The 22,494-nt window shown below is 42.7% G+C and overlaps 3 protein-coding genes across 6 annotated transcripts; 1 reads left to right on the plus strand and 2 right to left on the minus strand.

Annotated features, from left to right (window-relative positions):
* Positions 1-542: 542 nt before the first annotated feature.
* LOC119223492 (uncharacterized) lies at positions 543-5,176 on the minus strand. The gene is made up of 5 exons (XM_062564355.1): positions 5,143-5,176; positions 4,128-4,451; positions 2,504-2,821; positions 2,017-2,170; positions 543-1,818 (listed from the first exon to the last, which is right to left on the minus strand). Exons 1-5 carry the CDS (start codon positions 5,174-5,176, stop codon positions 1,653-1,655), a joined length of 996 nt encoding a protein of 331 aa, XP_062420339.1. The 3' UTR covers positions 543-1,652.
* A 610-nt stretch (positions 5,177-5,786) lies between these two features.
* ptpn22 (protein tyrosine phosphatase non-receptor type 22) lies at positions 5,787-17,400 on the plus strand. Of its 4 annotated transcripts, none has more exons than XM_062565394.1 (27): positions 5,787-5,899; positions 7,115-7,233; positions 8,877-8,985; positions 9,612-9,688; positions 9,805-9,900; positions 10,010-10,048; positions 10,249-10,320; positions 10,498-10,557; positions 10,822-10,964; positions 12,482-12,548; positions 12,662-12,739; positions 12,921-13,007; positions 13,304-13,826; positions 13,926-14,015; positions 14,150-14,227; positions 14,376-14,447; positions 14,531-14,667; positions 14,819-14,846; positions 15,008-15,109; positions 15,228-15,296; positions 15,390-15,523; positions 15,671-15,698; positions 15,975-16,037; positions 16,294-16,397; positions 16,486-16,516; positions 16,598-16,681; positions 16,787-17,400. In XM_062565394.1, exons 1-27 carry the CDS (start codon positions 5,827-5,829, stop codon positions 16,846-16,848), a joined length of 2,625 nt encoding a protein of 874 aa, XP_062421378.1. In that variant the 5' UTR covers positions 5,787-5,826; the 3' UTR covers positions 16,849-17,400. The 4 variants fall into 4 exon arrangements, with proteins under 4 accessions (XP_062421378.1, XP_062421383.1, XP_062421385.1 ...); XM_062565399.1 differs by having other exon boundaries at positions 13,929-14,015; XM_062565400.1 differs by lacking the exon at positions 5,787-5,899 and adding an exon at positions 6,051-6,151.
* On the minus strand, positions 17,398-22,468 carry LOC119223363 (lysine-specific demethylase 9). The gene is made up of 7 exons (XM_037480647.2): positions 21,664-22,468; positions 20,541-21,196; positions 20,241-20,378; positions 19,871-20,013; positions 19,600-19,767; positions 19,306-19,414; positions 17,398-19,217 (listed from the first exon to the last, which is right to left on the minus strand). Exons 1-7 carry the CDS (start codon positions 22,277-22,279, stop codon positions 18,657-18,659), a joined length of 2,391 nt encoding a protein of 796 aa, XP_037336544.2. The 5' UTR covers positions 22,280-22,468; the 3' UTR covers positions 17,398-18,656.
* Positions 22,469-22,494: the final 26 nt, after the last annotated feature.

Genomic DNA, 22,494 nt, shown 5'->3' on the forward strand with positions numbered 1-22,494 from the left:
GAAAGAAAGATATAAAGTACGAGGGAGGTTTAACGTTAGTTCATAAGAATTGCCATACATTCAAACGCTCATTTATTTACTTTTTAGAAATACACGGTTAGAAACAGTTAAAAACCCTGTATTTATATTCACATGAAATAAAAGTTGAACTGAAGGTTTACCTTTGTCAAAATTATGGAGTGATTTATTGGATTTTTCAATTACTAACATTATATTTATTGCTGCATTGGATCGAAACATAAAAAGGGCCCCTTTGCATTTCCTGTTGCAATGTTCTCAATACAGATGCAAACTGGAGGTAATCTTTGTTAACAGGTAATCTCTGTTGCCCTAGCAACATATTTTTATAATATGTAAAGATCTTTAAACATGAATATGAACGCTGCTCCTTCTATTTTCTAGGAATACTTTGACCGTAAACTCCTTGTAGGTATGTTTCGTATTAGGACCAATCAGAATACACCACAATTTCTATGGTAACAATGGAGACTTCACAGAAAGGCTTCCGAGAACACAATGAAATGGACCCAACCCAGGCATGGTCAATATGAGGAAGTGATGTGCTTCCCCCTACTTTTAATAAAATATCCGTCCATTCTTCTCTTCTGCCACTGAGTCACAAACATAAGACATGACTCATGTGGGAAGTTTTCAAATGGGGAGTTGCATTTTTAATCATTTTTAGCTTGAGAATTCAGTGGTACGTCAGTGGTACCTGCAGCTTAGCAATGAGAATGGAACGAACAGGAAGCTAAGCCACTGCCCATATTTCTCTGCCAAATCGTTGGATTTTTATTTACCAAACTTAGACAGGAAACCTCCATGCCAGAAAAAAACCTCACCGCTGAATCATCATTCAATATCAGCAACAGATTGGATGAAAAAAAAAATGGAGAAGTATTTGTATTTCTACAGAATCTGCTTAACTATCCTTATACGGCTGCGTCACTCATACAATAAATAGACTCTACCTGTACTTGGTGTACACTTACTGAAACAGAATTTGCAAAAACAGTACGCTTTATTAACATGTATAATGATTACACACATACTTTCATTGAATAGTCTGTCAAATCAGATTATGTGTATCAACATAAAGCCAACATACTAAAAGTCAGCGTGAGTGCTTGGACTACTTTATTTGAGCATTATAGAGACGAGAGACGCACTTTGGTCAGGATTTGTGGGTTTGCTTCCAACTGTAAACATGCTGGAATTAAAATAAACTGAGGGTAACTGCATTTGCCTGATCGGATAAATGTAAATGCACAAATAAGAAATGAAAAGGAGAGCAACAACTGGTCTCCTTTCCCATCAATTGTCATAGTCATCTTTCTCACCTGACATTGAAAAAGTATCCTTTCTTTGAACTATTGCTTTCTGATATTACGTAACAAACACAAAATTATCATAGTAACCTTTATAATTGAGCATGACAATTAGTTAGTTAGTTAAGCTAAGTTAGGCAGGTCTCAGATGACTTGTAAAAGTATTCAACTGTGATAATAAATGCTGCAGTGGAGCGCTGTGACGAACATGCTGAATAAGTGCATGACCCAGACTCTTCACGAATCATCCTGTTTTATGAAACCATAAACAAACGTGGCACAAGCTTATATGACTTCCACAGAACTGCCGCTGTAAAAATGAGGTCAATTAGCCAACTGGGCCGTTACCCTGGTACAAGCCCTCCTCTTCCTTTTGGCCCTTTTGCGTCTTCCTTTGGTGCATTTGACTATGACACACAAAACTATCAATAAGGACACAAAAGAGCCCCAACGGAGCAATGTATACCAACACGGCACCCCTGTCCATGCCCTGTGAAAACAAAGATTTCATTAGTGATGTTTATGTAAGACAACCAAACTTTGTTAACACATTCAAAGATCCGTTGAAGTTGCTAACGACATATTTATTTAAAGACAATTTGTGCACTTTCACACGCTCTAAATGGCAAAGGCCAGTGGGCCTAAATCTTTGCTTATCAAATAGTTTCTGTTCATTGTGTAGACTAACCTGCTGAGAAACGGATGTGGATCAGTTTGATTGATTGGTAAAGACCTTTTTGTTGTGTCAGAGTGGACTGTCATGGTAACTTGGCGGCTGGTCGGAGGAGCAGGTTTGGCCGTGGCGGTGCTCGTTTTGTCCTCACAGTCGTAAAAGGGTTGGCCTGATGAGCAAAAAAAACATCACATTGGAATTATTTTATGTGCTTGGACTTTGTGCAGTAAAGATTTTGCAAGAGTTCCCAATCACTCCATTCTGCCAAGCCCATTTCCAAACTGTATCGTGCATTCATATCGGAAGCGGCTATTTTTTTTGTTTTTATTTTTATTATGTCAATCAAGCCCATGGTCAACAGGTGCAGTGTACTCAACGTGTCATGGGTTGCAAAGCCACCATTGTCAAATCAAACACTTTAGTTCATTACTAAACAGCAGGGCCGGGTCTAGGCAGGGGCAAGATGTTTTAGTGAGATGTGCGACATCACATTTGTTCTTACCCAGCAACGTAACAACATATTTACAGCCGCGCTCCGCAGGCATCAGCACCTTCACAGACAGGACGTCACTCTGCTGACTGCTCATTCCATTGCTCGCTGTGCAGTAATAATCGCCGTCCTCCCGTAGCATGTCGCATTTCAGGTATAAGTCTGACGAGTATTGAAGGACAAATTGGTTGTGTTGTGTGCGTTGGTACCACGCGTAATCAACGCCGGTGCCCTCTGTCGGACCGCAGCGCACTGTCAGTGGGTTCCCCCGGCAGGTGGACCCGTCCTCCAGAGAGCTCAGGGGACGAAGCATCGGTTTGGAAACCGGAACTGTCAAAAAGTAGAAAATCGTTTCAGCTGGAAATTAGAAATACAGTTCAAAAAGCAATCCATAAATGCGTCTGAGGACCTGTGACCACCTGGATCAATATTCAGACTTGGAAAATACATATGTGCTTATGGGCCACTATTTGTCACGGCGCGGCTCGTGCAGGTGGAGGCCGGGGAGGACTCGGACGCAGAGTTTCCGGTTTCCAAAAGGTGCTCTTTAATAATTTCCACGAATAACGACATGCCCCAACATGCACCACGTGAAACAGGCAACATGCACTAAAGACACGAAAAGGGACACCAGGCACACAGGGCTTAAATACACAATCAGACAATCACAGGACAAGGCAGGAAGTGAAGTTACCCCAGGGACACAAGAAACATGAAACTACAAAATAAAACAACACATGAACCCAAACCGTGACACTATTACCAACGCACCACCACCTTCAATGTAAATCCACCTGCGGCCTTACAAACTATACATAGTAATAAAATATGTAAACTTATATCATTACAGTTTTGTTTTTAGAAAATTTTTACCTGAAGTTGATAACCAAGGTGTTTTAAAATGCACACATTCATAGTCATGAACTTAAGAATACAGGAAAAACTACAAAATCTGTTACAATGTAATATACGTTTTCTGATGATAATTTCACTACTGTTGTTTTTATTAACTGTTTTCATTCATTTCTTTTCCCTCAGGATCGCAACCTTTCGCCTAAAAGTACATGGCTTAACCAGTTTAATTTCAAATGAACGGAAATGGTTTTTCACTCTACCTGAAATACACCATGCACACGGCATATCTCAATTAAATGAAATAATAAGATTACTACCTCTTGCTGAAACTTTCTACTTTTTTTCCTATAAGGCTTTTACTGTCAAATACAGCAGGTTGCTAGGCAACGGGAGTGGGAAAGAAAGAAAACGCAAACAGAAAGTACCCCCCCCCCCCCCCCCCCCCCCAGTCTCCCCCTGCTTCATTTGTGAGACAGCTTGGTTCAAACTTTGCGGTCGTCGTAACCAGCCCACGTCGACTGCGAAGGACGCAGCCGCTGAAATGAGACACTACATGGTTACTCTGTTATGTACTGGTCGAGATAAGAATACTTGTTATCCCTATACTTAAGGTTCCCGTTGAAAAATTGACCATTGTGGAAAGTTAAATAAGGGTTCGTTTTTTTCACGTTATTTTTTTTGTGACCGCTTCTGGGAGGGTGGACGACCCCCATAGTTTCGGGCCACTGACCAAGCATCGGGGACTCGGGGCGCGGGAGGGAGGGAGGTAGGTTTTTCTTACCTTCAGTGATGACAACATTAACGGACGTCATGACGTCAGCATACATTTTGTCGATTGCAACCCAGTACACTCCACCGTCGTCAAGTGTGAGATCCTTGACCTTCACACGCAGCAATCCTCTCCCCTCTTCTGCGATGAAAGACCTGTGAGTGGCGTCAGTTTTACTATTTGTATCCACCAAAATCGTACAGGTGTTTCCCGAGTTCCCTTTGCACCAGTACTTCTTACTGTACCGGAATCGGTGATCATAATAGCAGATTAGATTGATTTCACCTCCAACATGTTGTGTGATGTGCTTTTTATCACACTGGAGCTGAAGACTTTCTGAAAGACACGAGTAAAATTAGAATTAACCAGCCACAGCAACCAGATACAGTGTCTGGTTTACAGTTGTTCCAAATAAATAATAATACATTTAAATGAATTCATTTTTCACCCCAATTATTAACTGTGTATGTGAGCTTCACATAACAGGTTTCAGTTGCCGTTTTTAACATCATAAAATGCTTACACCTATCCTAAAATAAGGCCTTTATATGTCTATAAATATGCCACAGTAGTTACTATACCATGAATGTAGCCCTTCAATGTTCTCACTAAGAAAATAGTAGTGGAAATGATTGTTCTAGGCAATAATAATTGTTTCTTTCTTACAAGAACCTGCCTTAATAAAAGTAGTACATGGCCTAATCAGGTCAAGCAAGGGTCAATGCATTTTTCAACAATATTTAATTACTCAATTACTCAATTTAATGTACTGTACCAAATGATAGAGCAGAGACTTTTAGTATAATTTATTTAATTTATTACTTATCTTCTCATCAAGTTACTAATCAAGTGTAGATTATAAATAAAATGACTATGACTAGTTGTCAAACAGGTATTTTGCACTCAAAAAAACCAAATCAATAGCAATATTACATTTTTCCAAAAGGTTCTCTTTCAGAACTTTTGGAATATAGATACAATGAGCATTGCTATCATTAATATAAGTTGTAAATCATAGTTTACTCACCAGTGAATAGCAAAATCAGATACAGCATCCTCATTTTGATGTCTGAAGTTGGAGAGTGAAAAGTTGGTAAACACACAGGAAGCAGTAGAGGTGGACTGTGGTAATGATAACTTCCTGTAGGTACATTGTGTGACGCAGAAGTCCTTTTGCACGCTGTTATGCCCCGAAACAAACATTCATGCATATTCACATCTTGTAACCACTACCTGTCCATCTCTCCACCTCCCCGCCTTGACACAGGTTTACAGGATAAATACATTTATCATCAAGTGAGAAAACCTTTAATATCCTAACGTGTAAGTGGTTTATTCCACATTTGAAATAACCATTTAAGGCAATCGCTTGTCTTTACACTGGATTTCAACAATAAACTTCAAACAAATAAAGTCCATTGTAAACCAATATAAAATATAAATAATCATGCTCATCAGGTGGGTCATTAATGATTCCAGCGTATGAAGCCGTTCATTTTGTTTTGAGTACAAACAAAACCCCAAATCCAGAATAACTTTTAATCAAATATGTATTATTTTCTGCACAGTTAGAACGATATTTGCATTGTGCTAACAAGATGGTTGTGATGGTCTGGTAGGTGGTGTTTTCTTTCCTCCAGTGTGAGTAGTGACAGAAAAAGAAGCACTGCGTTGGTCCCTCACAAAGCCACTAGATGTCCCCACACTACAGATGTCCAGCTGCCTGCTGCGTGCAGCGTGTCAGCAGAACCTCCTCCCACATGAACTTCATGATAACTCCACTGGTAAGTCGGTCCTCATAGTGTTTTCCTTCACAGCATTATGCTAGCAGTAAGATAAGCGTATGCAGTACATATATATTTGATTATTAGCTTTTTCGTACCGTAAAAAAATACTTTAATCTAGGTTGTTATAAAAGGGAAGTCTTGTATGTGTGACTTCATGACCGTTGTTCCTTAAAACAGAGCTCCTCCCTTAGCTCTTTAACCTAGTCCTAAATGAAAGTTTAAAACAGATCACCCACCGGACAAATGACGGTACGTTTTAAAGGTTTACATTATGTTATTTTTTTTAGAACACTATGCACCGCTTTATGAAAACAGATGGCTGTTGTGGAGAAACAGTCAGCAAAATCAAACATTTTTTGAAGTGCAAGGGACATAGATCATGAAAAGTCTAACATTATAACTACTTAACCATTTGTTTGACTTGACTGTAGTGTATTATACAGAAAGTTCCTCTCAATCAGCAGTTGTTGGATTAGATTTAAAACTCTTGTGGTGTAAATGTAAGATGCAACCAATAAAACGGGAGGAAAGGCCAAGATGTTAAAAACGGACATAATTGAAGTTTGGTCGACAGTCGATGTTAAAGGTCATCTATCTTCACTTTTACACTGTTTACAGTCATAGTTCAGCTCATCCGGGACCTAGGAAGTTAAGTTCTCTGCTGCTAATTGCTGGCTCAGAACATCAGGATTTTCTGGATCATCAGGCAGACTCTCTTTTCACCGCTCCCTCCGCCTCCGTCCCTCCCCAAATCCCTCCTCCACCCCTCCTTCCTGAATGCAGTCCAACAGGCTAGACCGCCTGCACCGTACTCTGACATTAGGTCGTAACAGTTGTTACAGTTTGTGATGTTCACGTGAAAATTGTTTAGCCCACTGTGTTTGTGTGTGTTTCTTCTTTGTGTCCCACTGTCTCACTGTCTCACTAATGAAACACCCGAGTGACTTTAGGACCCAGTGAGAGACACCCGAGGGGCGCGGCAATATTTTTTAATCTGACCACAGAACCTGTTGGTTTACTCTAGCTTCCACAAAGACAGTTCACACGTTCCCTCACAGCAGTTCCTTGATGTGACAGTTGCAATAGAGAAGTGCTCGGTGCAGCAGCAGCAGAGCCGGAGCCCTGAACCCGAGGCTCGGGCGGCCTTAATCCGTGACCCCTGGGTGAGGACCTTTGTGTCCTGACATGCCTTTGAAAGCTGCCCTATTGCAGGCAGTGTGGAAGCAGCCATGGAGCAGCAGGCCCTGATACTGAGGAACCTCCTGGTCCAGCTGGAGAGACAGGACGCCGTGGACAACCAGGAACCTAATGGCATCGCTGGGGAGTTTGCGGTGAGTCAACTTGTTCCTTTATTTGGTTGAAGTATTTCACTATTTCGACAAGTGTAGAGGAAGCCTCCCCTTACTAGACTTTTGGAAGTCGTGGCTTTCGTTATCACATCACCAGAAGACATGTTTTAAAAGCTATCTTTATGTTAACATACTAATAGTTATAGATATATAGTTCAATGAGAGGGGAAGGTTACATTTTCCACAGACTTACAAAATGTCTCAAATGGAATCGTGTTCGAGGAAGTAACGCGCTGTTAGACACAGCGCATTCGTGCTTCCTCTTTGCACTCAGACTCAGTCACTGAATGCGGATGGACATGAAGGAGCCACGAGCTAATGAATTGTAACAACAAACAAAGATCATTCAATAGTCTAATCGCATGTTCATTCATCATGTTTCAGTCTCAGAGTTAACACCGCGTGTGCATTCACACACAAGCACTTACATACATACAAAAAAACAAACAAACAAAAAACGCCTCCTCAGTAGTCATGGTAGTCTGCTGCCATGGTGACGAGAGACACGCCAGTGCCCGAGGACGGTCCCCTGTGCTTCACGTGCTACTCACAGCCTGACCACTCCGGAGGAAAGGGTCTATTGCATCACTTCCTTTACGAACAAAAAGCACTCTGTAGTGTAAGCGGCACGGACAGTAACGAAGGCCTTCAGCAGACCGTCTGTGTCGGTGAGAATTGGAGTCTGAACAAAAAGACCAGTGTCTCAACAAATCCTGTAAGCCCGCACAAGCCACGACTTCAAATTTGAGCGCCCCGACCTTTCGCACAGTAAATTCTGCGTGGAAGTGCTCGCAGAGTCATTGTGTCAGTTGTCACAGATTTTGGTCATATGGGGTTGAATCTCATAAACGCTGACCATGCCTCAGCGTTTTACGTTTTTGTCACATGTAGCATCCCTGCAATCTGCTCCCTCTATTTCTCGTGTAAGACCAAATGACTAAAAATAGCCCTAAATGATTCGAATAATACAAATTTAATACAAATGACTAGATCTGTGTCAGAGCAATAAGATGGTTCCTAACATATTTAAGACCCACAAGCTGCAGACATTTATAATGCTTTTAAACAACAGGAATAACTCATTATACAGCATTTTGAAGTAACCTATTACTTTATAATCGGTCGGTCACTCATGTTTTCATGGATGCCTTACAATCACTGAATAATATAATTACTGCTCACTGTTTGCTTCAAGTCAAGTTATCATATTAAATCTATGCAAGAACATTACACTAAACATTGTAAAATGATCTTGTTTGTTTATCAGGTTATAAAAGAACAACGTTTTCTGATCATTAACAACTCGTGATGATGACACTTTTTGATCAACGTATAGTTTTTAATCTAAACGTCAGGACTTACAACAAATAGCACACAAAGTCCACATAATCACTATATTCTACATTATCATTATAAGATGATTATTGACTAGTCTTTATAGCATGTGTCTTTATAGCATGTTACATAATGTGTTATGCCTATTTTTATTGATTAAAACACAATAAAAGTATCTTCGTAATGCATTTTATGCATACAAAGGGTTACCAAAACCTTCTCTGACATTGTGCAACGTAGCCAAAAGGCTGTTGTAGAATGTTGAATTGTACATCTTTCCTGTTTTGCAGAGGTTAAAGAGCCAGTCGAATAAGTACCGCACCGAAAAGACCTACCCCTCCAAGACGGCAGAGAAACCAGAGAACAACAAGAAGAACCGATACAAAGACATCGTTCCCTGTAAGCTTTGCTCAGGACCCATTTAGCAGGTTGCCATTTACGTATATCTCTGCATTGTCTGCGTCGAGGCTGTTCAGATAAGATATAACTGATGATATTACTTTAAATATATCTATACAAAAAGTCCTTTGAACTCTATATATTTATACTTCTGGCCCATCAATGCCAAACAGACACAGTACTTAGAAGGTTCAAATATGCTTATGTTATTTAGGTCCGCATGACATTTAGAAGAAAATATGCGAACACATATTTATGCCATGATGAAATGGCATAATAGGTGAAACACGTCTGTAAATTAATAGATATGTTTATGATGACTTGCAATTAGATATGGTGATATTGGTGAGCCAAATTGTTCGGGATATTTTTGTTATGTTCTTCTAGGTAAATAGGACTAGTTATGTTGATATCTGATTCATTTCTTAGAAACTATATGTATTCTAATATTTTTAACCAAGGGACAATGTAAAACATATCCTTGCAGAAAAAGGCACAAATACCAAACATTTCTTTACTAATTCTTTATATTATTTTTTGGTCATGTGGCTATGAAGTACAGCTATGTCAAATCCACCTTAGCTGTGCGACGCTGATGTTCCAACTTCTTATTTGTCTCCTTTCAGTTGATCACACCAGAGTGAAGCTCACTCTCACCACAGCAAAAAATGACAGCGATTACGTCAACGCCAGTTTCATCACGGTAAATGAACAGCGTATAATCTTTCTATACCTTGCATTTGTACGTTTATGCAAACTAATATGGTTTAAGCAAATGTTACAACTATCTCTTGACCACATGTTGCGCTTGGTCTCCAGGGGGTGTCAGGGTCCAGGGCCTACATTGCTACCCAGGGTCCTCTGCCTCACACTGTACTGGACTTCCTGAGGATGCTTTGGGAGTACAACATCAAGGTATGACCCACCTGTCATCTGTGCACACAAAAGGTTTTTTTCTAACACACCATGTTGATCTCAAAACTGATTGTTTGGTTACCTGAGCTGACCCTTTGCTTGGCCATAGGTCGTGACAATGGCCTGTCGAGAATTCGAGATGGGAAAGGTAACAGGATCTTCTACATATCCGCATTTCACTTATTCATTTGCCTGAATACCATCCGAGCTCATTCACCAAATTCCACACAATATGAATAGGAAATGCGTTTTGTTCATTTGTACATTCAAGCCATGTCTTTTGCGTTTTCAAAACGTGCGTAAAAAATGAAAACGTGTTTAAAAGTGTGCTTTCTTTTTTTTTTGAAGAAAAAGTGCGAGCGCTACTGGCCAGAAAATCAAGAGCAGCCATTTTCTTGTGAGCCTTTCACAGTTCACTGTGTGAGTATTTATGTTCTTGTTGTCACACTTCCTATTTTGAAAGGTTTTTGTAGAAGTGTCCCATAACATGTTAACAAAGTAATCGCAAAGTATCTTCACACAGCATCTGTCACAAGCAACACATAAAGCATTAAGAATAAATATTGACCTTGAAGATGAATTGCTGACTTATTACAGGATTCTGAGGAAAACAAAGGAGATTATCTGACAAGGACGTTACGGGTGACATATGGTGATGTAAGTAGTGTTTATACTCTACACTTACTGTGAGCATAAGTAATCGGTAATTCTCCCGAGACCAGCAAGATATTACCAGATAAATGTGTTGCTAAAAAAGGCCACGTAGTCGTACTTGACACCTTTTAGAAAGGATCTACTATAGTTTACTTTAATCATTAATGTAAACATTTATCCTTCATAGTTGCAAAAAGCAAAGTAAGAACAGTTATGCTTTTAAAAAAGAAGCTTACATTTTTGTCTACAATCCTTCCATTTTTACAGTGTACCCGAACTTTGAAACAGCTGCACTACTTCAACTGGCCGGATCACGGTGTACCAGACTCCATTCCTCCCATTCTGGACATGTTGGACGAGATGCGTTCCTATCAACCCCATGACAATGTTCCCCTTTGCATCCACTGCAGGTCAGGCTTTTCTATGGAACTAAAATCCTTTAAGAAAAACTATCCTGACCCAACTGTTATAGATAATTGCAGGGCTGTTGTGGTCTGTTTGCATTTGATAAATTAAACAGTTATTCTAGTGATGGTCAATTCAATCGGGCGTTCAAGAATACATAGAGCATCTAGAAATTTCCAGAAAGGTCCTAGACTCGGTCCAAATATTATATTATATCTTATAGCATATTCAACATATTCATCTGTCTACTACATCGAGGCTCTGAATGATTTAGCACTTTATACGGAGAGGCAGCCTCTTCGTAATATGGATCAAACACTTCAACATTCAACGACCTATATAAATATCCTAAAAATAAAAAATTAAACACATTTTAAGACTTAAGAGACAACAAGTATTATTAGTATTATGGCAGTAACTGCTGGACAAAGCTTACTTTGTTGAAGAGTCATACCTTGGTTGTGATTGAGTTGTTGTGTATTTTGTGTGGGCGGAGTGTCTACGTCCTCTACTTTAGGCCTTAGAAGTTAGGCACTTCCTGAGTAAGACAAAGTATTGTGTTTAAAAATCTGAAAAAAATATATCCATGATCATTTTGTTCAAGACTACTCATAAGATTCTACTATTTCATAAAACAATGTCAATCCTACTCTTTGGCTGATTTAAAACCAACGCAATCTCGAAGCGAGCAAACTTAATGAAGTTACATTTTTGGGATGACATGTCAAAAGGGAATGTTGAAAAAATGGCTGATCCAACCTACATACCAGGAACCCCCCCCCCAACCTCCTTTTGAACCATTCCACCACTAGGTAGCTGTCAAAAGATGTCATTTCAAAATCCCAAAGGTCTCATATTGTACTTCCATCCAATCCTAACTACTAACTGTAGCTGTGTCCTTTACAATTACCACAGAGATTGAATAAGGAGTTAAAAGTGACTATGCCCACGACCTGCATACACAGCAAAATGGAGACTCAAATTAACACCATTGGAGTCCATTTTAACACTTTTTAAGTGTCCCATGGGATCCACACTCCAAAGTGTCAATGTAACACTTTTTAAAATGTTGCCATTTTAACACTGTTATAGAGTTAATTTGAACTCTTAGTTGAAATTAAGCAATACTCAACTAAGTGTTGCACATGAATCTGATCTTGACACTGGATGATGACTCCAGCTCTTTTGTACAATTGACTCTGTAAGAGTTGAATCAACTTTTTGCAGTGTGATTTCAACTCTGCACTTCAACACTTTGGCCCAACACCGTAAAATGAACTCTAAGAATTTTGCTGCATAGTGTGCGGAAGGGGTGCGGCTCAGTCAAAGCAGTACAATCACCACCACCAAAAAAAAAAAAAAATCAGATAAGCATGACAGTGTTTGAAAGCAAATGAATGCCATCATGGTGACTCAGTCTTCAACTCTACTATGACGTCATTTGATTTACGTAATCGAGCGTCTCTTTCTCGGGAGACGGGCTGAGTGGTTGGAATGTGACTTTTTGACGCTGTGATTGTAGTGCCGGCTGCGGTAGAACAGGAGTCCTTTGTGTCATTGATTATACCTGGAACCTCCTGAAGAAACGGGTAAGAAATACCTGCAGTTCCACAATACGTTTGTATTTATTCATCTGAAGTCAGGTCAATTTGACAGTAAGGATTCAAGCTGAATTGTGCTTTTTTTGTGTGCTTGTTTTTAGATGATCTCTCCAGATTTCAATATCTATGACTTGGTTCAAAACATGAGAACCCAGAGGCCCTCTGTGGTTCAAACCAAGGTAGCCGCTGGTTTTTCTTTTCAACAAAGCACCACTTGTTACAAATCCTCCAACTGGCAGAACTGCACTTCGTTTTGTCAGTTGCCTCCTTCTGTCAAAGATATTTGGATGATTTATGTGCGTGTGTCATGCCTAATGGCTCAGCTAACAGAGCAGGTTTTTTGTTGTTGTTTAACCTCAGGAACAATATGAGCTGGTGTACAGAACCATCAAGGTGCTGTTTGAAAGATACATGCAGTCCGTGGACACAGAGACATGCAGCAATGAGGTGAGCAATCATCAACACTACCTTGTTGACTAGCTAGACATAATAAAAAATACAATGGAGACATGTGTGACACATCCACCACAAATTGACAAGCGCAACCATCACGAAGGCAGGACCACGTGTTCTGGCAGGGAAGTTATTTATTTGCAGACAAAAAACGATGAAGGTTGTGTCAATAAGACTAGCGCTTTACTAATATGATGCACCACTATACCACATTTACATATTTGCCAAGCGTGAGTGCATGAGCGTGAAATTGTTTTAATTGACTCACACTCCTGTGTTAAACTGACCAGGTGCCGACGGTCCCATCCGCCATCACGCCCAATATTGAAGCCAAGCTCTGCGACTTGAGTGAGGTGTTGGATCTGCGGCCACAATTCCAGCACCTTCTGGAAGAGGAGAGGGAGGTTTTGTACCACACTCCCTTGCCTTCCGCTTCAGAAAATCACATTGGCTCGAGATCTAAAGACTTGCTGCGGGACCAGGAACAATGGCACCTACTCCGAACACTTCCTGGGGCTCTGACCGCTGCCCAGGCCCCGCAGGAGGGGCCAAAGACCCGGGCGGGAAAGCAGAGGATGGAGGAAAGCGAGGACGCGCCGCCTGCGAGCCCTCCACATTTACCGGCTGTGGCTGCGGCCATTTGTCTGATGGTGGAGGACCCTTACTTCGACACGCCGATGAGCTTCCCTTCATCAGAGGAAGCGGCCATTGACTTGCATGAAGACGCCTTGCGATGGACAGTAAGCTCCATCGCCAGCACGCCCTCACTGTGTCTTAATGAACAGACTCTGGAGCTTAACTCTCCGGCCTCAGGTAAACAGTCACACGTGTGCATGTTAGTCCAGACTACATAGACCACAGGGCAGTATATTTCCATTTTGTAGATATTTGCAATAACTGATGTGCATTTAGCAGGTACTGTTGAAAGTGATATAAATGGGGAGGTACCACCTCCCCTACCTCAACGAACCCCTGAATCCTATGTAATGGCTGTGGATGCAGGTTGGTGGTCACAGTGCAGACGACAATAGATGCAATGTGCATCATTAGTTTGTTTTGAAGCCTACTCTATGGATATATGCCCTGGATACAAGAGAATGCATTGGATGTGATGTTATTTTTTTCTTGTTTTTCAGAGCATTCAGATCCCTTTGACAAGTTAACAGTCGTCATTCCACCCAATTATGCTGCTGAGGCTGTTAGGGAGTTGGGAAGTGAGAAAAAACTATCTGCACACTGAATTATCCTTTTTTTCTCTTATTGTGCCACATGTCTGAAGATGACTAATAACGCAATTATTTTGTTAAACTGTTGAAGTGCTAGGTAAAATATCCATTACAAACTATGGTTACATTTCTCCAGGCAACCCCCCCTCACCTGTCCCCCCACTTCCTGAGAGAACCCCCGAATCATTTGAGTTGCCCGTTGACCAAGGTGACTTCACCAATCACAGTCAACAAAAACAATTCCGAATGCAAGTTTTAACTCACAAATCTAACAATTAAACGCCCTTTCAGCCCCCGTGAAGCCCAGGTCAGACGTCAGCCCGGCAGCGATGCTCAACAGAATAGGAAGGTCTTCAGAATGGTCTGGTGACTCGATGCCAGCCGCCACCTCACCTCAGAGCGAGACGAAACCATGGGTGAGGAGTAAGGTAAGGACAACTCAGCAGTTGAGAATGCGGATGATGCCCGGGCAATACCGGTTATGTAGCGTCACAAATAAAAGGGGAAATAGACACTTTCCTCTGCTCTAATGTAAAATGGTGGTTTGTAACAGCAACCTACTTCTCTTTTTTTTTGTAGAGTCTTAAACCAAAAATGACCTTCACAGGTAAGATATTTATTTCATGCAGCGAAATGCAAAGACTAGAAATGAAGCCAGCTATTCAGAAAGACTCAACATTTTCGATAATATCATAATATAAGTCAGTTTTTATGAAATTACTACACGTATGGGATTATTTGAATAGTACTTTCTTGTGATATCTCCAGTTGCGGCAAGACATCATGATCTCGCATTAAGTACAACTGCCACAGACATCCACCCTTCCTCTCCACCTCCGGATCCACCGATTCCTCTGCGGCTTCCCCCAAGTAAGCTCATGAAAAATGCTACTTCAAGAGAAAACATACCCACCCACACAAAAAGAAAAAATGAATTCCTTGTTATTTAATAAGCAATGAGAAGTTAATTGTATCATTGGGTGTGCAGCGGAGGAGAGCCTGACTCCTCCTCTTCCTGACAGAACCCCCGAGTCCTTCATCCTCACCACAGAGGAGCGTAAGTGTATCCTCGCCTCCTTGAAACAAAGAAACACGTTGTAACTCATGCTGTAAAAACTCGTTATCTAAGCTATGTGCTCTTTACCAACAGTTCAGGAGAAAACAGCGCCCAGCCTGCCGCCCTTGGATGCAACGCGGCCTTTCCCGAGGGTGGGCCTTTCCTCCGAGTGGGATGGCACCGCTCAGCCCGACAAGTTCCACCACGTTGTTATGAGCAGAAGCAAGGTAACGGCTGTCATATCAGCACTGGGGGGGTGGGGGGGGGGGGGGGGGGTGGTTGGTTGTAAGCCCACTAAACCGTAGCCTAAATAGAAAAACAAGTTTCCAGTATTTAGGGCATTCAAATGTTTCCTTTTCTTCTTTCCCCCCCAGAGCGTTCGACCCAACTCTTTCAGACATGGTAAGCTTTTTAATGTCAATGTCCTCTTCTGCTCTCCAAAGGGGATGTCAATAAGTCGTATTGTGGGCCACAGTTCCCACGTATGTGCACACATTAACCAAAATGAAGGAAAGTGTAATGACGAAGCACAATTAGGTGTTTTTTTGTAGTTCTTCAACAATAAACTATCTTAAACCACTTTTACCTAATCAAGGAAGGAAAGCCTGACTGGGAAAATGCAACTGTTAGCTGTTGTCCTGTTCATGGTCGACCTAAAACATTGCGTTTCCACTGCAGAGCCCCTCACTGCGTTTCGGCAGCCCGCTCCACCCCCTGTGGTTGTGGCCGGAGCAGGAAGTGGTGAGTTGCTTCAGACATTAGATGGGGCTAAAAACTACGCTCCACGCTACTAGTCTCTTCCACACACACGCTTTTGTATTATTAGACACATATTTCCTTAAATAAACGTATTGCACATGTCTGTCATACAAAACCGTTGTTCAACACAGGTGGTCTTTGCTCACAAGTCCACGTGGAGCAAGGAGGTGCGGGTCGCCATCAGGTCCGTTTTCAAAATGGGGCTAATCATTTCGTTTCCCTTCTCTGTGTTCATCAGCACAAGAGGGGCAGCATGATCTGAACCACATTGCCTCCGTGAACACCGACACATCAGGAAACAACTGTGACAAAAGCAGCGAGAAGGGCATGTCTCGGACGAGGGTAACGCAGGAGATACACGCGGCTCGCACAGGGGAACCTTTTCAAAATGTGCCAAATGAAATCAATGTTTTTGTTTCCTTTTTCCTAGAGTTTGAAGTTTTTTAGAAACAAACCAAAACGTAAGTGTCCATTTAACTGTTTAGCTCGATAAATGAACTGATGTGCGTAAGGATGAACATGTTTTAAAACTTTGTTAACAGCCAAAGCTGATCCTCCATTGCCTCCCAATCAACCTGGATCACAACCGCCATCGCACGGCCTCTCGTCTACGTTGTTCAAGTTTGGTAGGCCTCCGTCTATATATAGATATTATGCATTATGATACATTAATACATCATTGACCCATATAATATATCGAAATTTTATGACAACGTCTTCAAATTCCACAGGTTTTGGGAACCGTTTCGGAAAGCCAAAAGGCCCGAGGAGTTATCCAGAGACCTGGGATTGACATTCAGTCATCTCTAGAAATATCAAAACTGGAACCTGTTCTCGTAACGCTGATCAACATGAAGCTGAAGAAAGATTGCCGTTGTGTCGCACAGCACAGCAGCACCCTCAGCAGCCGAGAACAGGAAGCATCTGGTCTCCAGCTGTGATGCACTTTGTGCAGCACCTAAACGAGGGAGATGTCCTTTTGTATCGAGGAGCAAACGTGGACGGCAACTCGGACCGGTGACCTGGATGTTGACTCACAAACTGTGGAAAAAATAAAAAGGGGAGAAAGGGGGAGGGGGGGGGGGGGTCTGCAGTTGACACTTCTTCTTGTAATGCTTAACGCTGTTAAACTAAAATATGTTTTGATGGGTGTGCATTGGTTCTTCTGTCGTGCAATGCGCAAACTGTTAAATCGCATCTGGTTCGTTCTCACGTTTTCTATTATAGAGACAACAAACTAGATATCTAGCAGTGTTCCCCGCGTGTCAATCTGTTTTATTTTTCTGAAATCATTTTCGCATCAGTCTGTAGTTTTTAAAACCATTTTAAAGCAGTGGTGATACGTTAAAAGGTACAGTGAATGGGATGTATCCTCACTATGCATATGGTGTAACTGTACAGTTAATTTTGGTTTCACACAAAATTATTTATTAAAAAATATAGAAAGTCTCTGCATTCCTTTTTTCTTTTCCCTTTTTTCCCCTCGGATCTCTGTATTGTATTGAACTTAACACCCCGGAAAACTGAAACCACAGATTAAAAATGCCTCAGTACAAACATGAATAACATCCATCAATGGTGCGGGAACATAGCAACACAAGAGAAGACAAAGACATGGTATCTGTCAACTAATTTCTACATGGAGCTAGTGTGTCAATACAGACATATACATATTTATAGACATATTTCTCACACAACCCGTCTGCTGAATAAGATTTTGTAAGCATGACACTATGATTGAGTAATGGTTTCTTCCAGGTAACCAAGATAAACAGCATCACATGAGCACCATTTGATCTTAACAGAAAACCAACCAGTTAAAAAGTTACATACAAAATTCCTGTGACACACTCCACACCTCAAGAAAGAATTCTGAGTATTCAACAATCATTTAGAAACGCCCCCATACTAAGGCAATAATTTGAAATATTTAGCACTGGTTATTCAACTGTGATCATGTGCTGAGCTCAAATTTAAGAAAGAGTACACAACAGTGCGAAAGAGGACCGTGTCCCCCTAATTATAGCTGTAGCTGAAAAAAGTGGCAAATGCTAGAAGATTCATTGGATGATTACCAAAGAAAAATGTTTCTTCTTTTAAAATAAATATTTAAAACAAAAGGCTTATTTTGATTTGTTTCCTGGCCGTAACCAATGCAGACTGCAGTCATCAATCATTCAGGAAACTACACATCATTTCCTGGGTAAGGTTAGTGTATATGCCTTTATCACTGAAATGAATAAAACACTATGTCAATCTCATGCGTCGACATCACAGACTTTCCATCTCTGATGAAGTTATTCCGTCAAAGCGAGAAACAGCCGAGGGTTTCATGTTGACTCGACGACTTGCAGCGTGGCCACAGTCAGTCTCTTAATAAAAGCTTCTTCACATGCCATGAGTTCCATGTCCGGTGCAATCAAAAATATAAGAATATTAAAAACAAAATGTCTGTACAAAGTCCATTAAACCCCTTTTGCCTAAAAACATATCAAACATTTTAGCAACATTTAAAGACAAAGCAAAGAGTGTGAATGGCTTTCTGATTGACACGGGTGTCACCTATTTTGGGTTCACTCTCACCACAGCGGAAAGAGAAAGTCATTTGAGGAACGCTGTCGTGTGGCCGAGAGCTTTTCGAAGGACGGCCCCTTGTGAAGGTGCACAGCCGGGGTCCGTTGTTTCTGAGAAAAGGCGGGGATCCTGGTACCTCGGGGGCAGCAGGGTTGATTTCGTGGGCTGTGGGGGAGCGGCCTGAGGCTCCCGGGGAGGTGTTGCGGGCCTCTGGAACTCCAGTTCTTCAGTCTTGGCCACGCCCCCCTGAATGCTTTCTGCCTGTGGGCGTGCACAGGGGGTTGCGGTGGCGTCGTGCCTGGCGGGGGGCGAAAAGGAGAATCGCCCTAAGTTCGAGCCAAGGTCACCGGGCCGCTGCTGCTGCTGCTGCTGCTCCTCCTCCTCCTCCTCTTTGTTCTTCTCCCCTGGGTGGTACTGTTTGAGGCGGATGTGCCAGGCCAGGCTGCAGACGGCAGACACGGTCTTAAACTGGTGGATGACATTCCTCGGGATGAAGTAGATGTCGTCGTCGCAGAGCTGGACCCGGACGTAGCGGACGCCCTCCCTCCTCAGCTGGTTGAGCTTGGCATCGTCTATCCATTGGACACACTGCGTGCAGACATACAGCCGCTTCAGTCGATGCTCCCGGGAGTTTAACAATCATACTGAGACACGGATCTCACTGGACTCTTCTCACCTGAGACACTGGGGGCTCATACAGGTCCAGCTGCAGCCTGTGGACAACTTCATTGAAGTCCCCGGCCTGGAAACACACGACGTCTTTGGTTATTCGAGGCTGGTCATTCCTGTAACAGATGCACAAAATGCATAAAACACAGAGACATAACATCAATACATAAGAGGACAATAAAAGTTAGGGTGGTATTATTCTTTATAATTCTCTCGGCATCGATCAATACATCGAATGCTTTCGGTATTATCGCAGTTTTTCCACATCCCCGACTCTTCTAGCTCTATCGACCTCGCTCACCATTCTCCGAAGTGGACGGCCTTTAGGACCCCCACAGCAGCAGTGCTCTGCCAGTCAAAGCTCTGGCCCACATGGTCAGCATGGGCCTTGGTCCGGTCCTCAAACAGGACCTCTCTGGGTTCAGTGGCCCTTGGCAGGTAATGTAGATTTTTGATCTCATTCATGGACCTAGACGAAAAAAGGAGGAGAGCTGATGATTATTCCCCTCCGCCCTTTGTATGATACGGAGAAGGAACTGCGATGTGTGTTTCTTTTGCAGCTGGAGCCGTACCTGCGTCTCTTGAATGGGGACTTGGGCATGTCGGCAGTGGGCACCATTTGTTCTCCCGGTCGCACCCACATGATGGGCCCGTCGTCACTTTGAGAGCGACAGTCCAGCTTCAGACTGGAGAGGCTTCCCCACGGCAGGGTCATCTGAGCACAGAGAGGTATTCAAACACACGCGGCGCTCTGAGTAAACAGGATAACAGGCAACCGTGTAAAAAGGGAATACCGAATGCAGTAGTCGATTTAGTTTGCGATGACAATATTGTGAATAACAATCAATCAGCAATGGGGTAACATACTTCATTCAGGGGCTTGAATAACTCTTAATGAGTTACATACGGAAACTTTTTCTTATAAATCTGCCTCTGTTTTACCTTGAGAAAGGGTGACTGCTCCAGCATGTCTAGGAACTCCGGGAAATAGTCTCCGACTTCCTCATCTACAGCTCCCACCAAGCTGATCTGCCTCATGGGTCCAGACCGGTACGTCCCTGAACAGTACGTCCGGCTCACCTAGGACAGGAGAAGCAGGTTATGTCTCTTAGTGTGTCCCATTTCATTCCATACCATAAAGTATGCAATATACTATAGATTCCGTTTTACCCAGTTGGTATCGATAAATACGTATAGGAAACGACTACTGAAAATAAGTGTTTGTTTGTGATTTTGACGTACCTGAGAGTGAAAATTGGCCATAGTCGTGGTCTCGATGTCTTTCTTGCCCAGTATCTCCATCTTGACTGGTGTGTTGGGAAAGTTGAAGGCAAAGTAGTCCAGGAAGTCCGGTAGGAAGGCGGCTGCACCGTGCACCACCGCCAAGGCATACGACGCTGCACCTCTGGGTGTCTCGGCAAAGGCCAACTCCAGAAACTCCCGAGAAAAGCTCTCCATCTCAGCCGGGCCGAGGCGCGCGATCTCGTCGGCGTACGCGTGCAGAACCGACCCCCCGCCGTTGGCCTGCCTTTCCTCGTGCATGAAGCGCCCGCACCAGGTGCCCGTCCGCAGGCAGGTGCTGCGGATGTGGTGGTCTTGGTGCGAGAGGAAGGGAACGCGTCCCAGCTTGAGAGCCCGGCGGCAGGGATGGTGGCTGTCCGCGCTCTCTCTGCTTCCCTGCTTCACGGTGCCAGGTCGAGGCGGATCAGAGCGAACGGGCAGAGTGAGATCCGCCCCGAGCCCTGCACACACAGTCTGCACAGCTTTGTTGTGCACGTATCGGACCTTTTTGGCATTGTGCTCATCCTCGTGGTGCTTCTTCTTCTTCTTCTTTCGCTTCTTCAGGAGATATTCCTCCAGTGTTAGAGACTTGACATTCTCGTTGCGGGGCCTTGGCTCTGCAGGTGCATAGATGAATGGAACTCAGAAGGCGTGAAAACTACATTGTAGTATTATTTTTTAAATGCTTAATTTGTTAATCAGCATCTCCTCACCAACATTGTTGTGCACATAGCTATATATAGCTACATAGCTATAACATATTTATTATATACATAGTTATTTACAGTTGGCCACTGAAAACAAATGAATGTGATTTGGGCCCGGCATTATAAATATATCAATAACTTAGCAGTGCAAATAGACACACACAAACACAAATAAAATGTATCTATATCTCTATATCTACATATATACTGTATATATATATATATACATATATATGCCTTATACATGTTAGAGACTAAACAGTCATATTGTTTGATCCCTTAGATCAATTGAAATATCATATATATATATATATATATATATATATATATATACACCCCTACATATTTTTGTCATGCATTAAATTTAAAAAACTCACCCTTTTTGTTCTTAGGTTCCACGCGTTTCACATTGGCCTCGGCGTTTTCCTTCTTGAGCTTCAGTTGCAGGTCTTCGTCCCTCTGCTCGGCCTTGGCCGCTCTCAGAGGCGTGAAGGTGAAGAGCGCAGGTGGCTCGGGAAGCACCGTTTGCTTCTTCTTCTTCTTCTGGTTATTCTGCAGCAGCTCTGGTACTTTCCCCGGAGGAGGAGGAGGATGAGGAGGAGGAGGCAAAGTCGGCTGTAGGTTTTTTGTGCCATTGGTCAGACCGCCGATGTGACAGGGATGGCGCTGGTGGTGTCGGCTTTGCGGGACGTGCTTTTCCGCGCTGAACTTGCGGGGTTTCGGGTTCTGCTGGAGCTGGTACGTCCGGTGTTCACCGTTATGGTGGTGGTGGTGGTGATGGAGCTTCACTTGCTTCTCTTCTTTCGCGGACTTCTCCCGATTGTCAGCTGACGGCGACAGGTCCCTTTTCTTCTTCTTTTTTTTCTCTCTAATTAATCTATCAAGACCGTCCCTCATCTTTTCTTTTTCTACTTTGGGCCGGAGCAAGTCCACTTGCGCTGCCATCTTTGCACGTAGGCTGAATTTAAAGGGCTCGGTGAGGCTATTGCGCATGCGCCCGGAGACCTGTAGTCCCTCTGCCCGTTAGTTTGTAGTCCATTTCCTGTATTGTGGGTCTGTTTGCGCACGCGCAACGCACGGAGATGTGGGTCATGTAGTTTGTTGATATTGCGGCGCCTCATGGGAGTTTGAGTACACCGTGCCGACTGCGTGCGACTTCGCACGCGCTCACTGCTGCCCAGCTGACGCAATGGCTGCGCTGAGCGAGG

This window comes from Pungitius pungitius, chromosome 1, assembly GCF_949316345.1.
Source record: "Pungitius pungitius chromosome 1, fPunPun2.1, whole genome shotgun sequence".
In the NCBI taxonomy this organism is placed as follows: domain Eukaryota; kingdom Metazoa; phylum Chordata; class Actinopteri; order Perciformes; family Gasterosteidae; genus Pungitius; species Pungitius pungitius.

Excerpts from the sequence above, each read along its gene's own strand:
- ptpn22 (XM_062565394.1), top strand. The coding sequence starts at position 5,827 with ATGTCCAGCTGCCTGCTGCGTGCAGCGTGTCAGCAGAACCTCCTCCCA. Across the intron at positions 14,016-14,149 it reads TGTAATGGCTGTGGATGCAG|AGCATTCAGATCCCTTTGAC; the intron begins GTTGGTGGTCAC and ends CTTGTTTTTCAG. Across the intron at positions 16,517-16,597 it reads TTTTAGAAACAAACCAAAAC|CCAAAGCTGATCCTCCATTG; the intron begins GTAAGTGTCCAT and ends CTTTGTTAACAG.
- LOC119223363 (XM_037480647.2), bottom strand. The coding sequence starts at position 22,279 with ATGCGCAATAGCCTCACCGAGCCCTTTAAATTCAGCCTACGTGCAAAG. Across the intron at positions 20,379-20,540 it reads TGGCCAATTTTCACTCTCAG|GTGAGCCGGACGTACTGTTC; the intron begins GTACGTCAAAAT and ends CTCCTGTCCTAG. Across the intron at positions 19,768-19,870 it reads TCCCCATTCAAGAGACGCAG|GTCCATGAATGAGATCAAAA; the intron begins GTACGGCTCCAG and ends TTTTTCGTCTAG.
- LOC119223492 (XM_062564355.1), bottom strand. The coding sequence starts at position 5,176 with ATGAGGATGCTGTATCTGATTTTGCTATTCACTG. Across the intron at positions 4,452-5,142 it reads TCTGATTTTGCTATTCACTG|AAAGTCTTCAGCTCCAGTGT; the intron begins GTGAGTAAACTA and ends CGTGTCTTTCAG. Across the intron at positions 2,822-4,127 it reads TAATGTTGTCATCACTGAAG|TTCCGGTTTCCAAACCGATG; the intron begins GTAAGAAAAACC and ends ACTTTTTGACAG.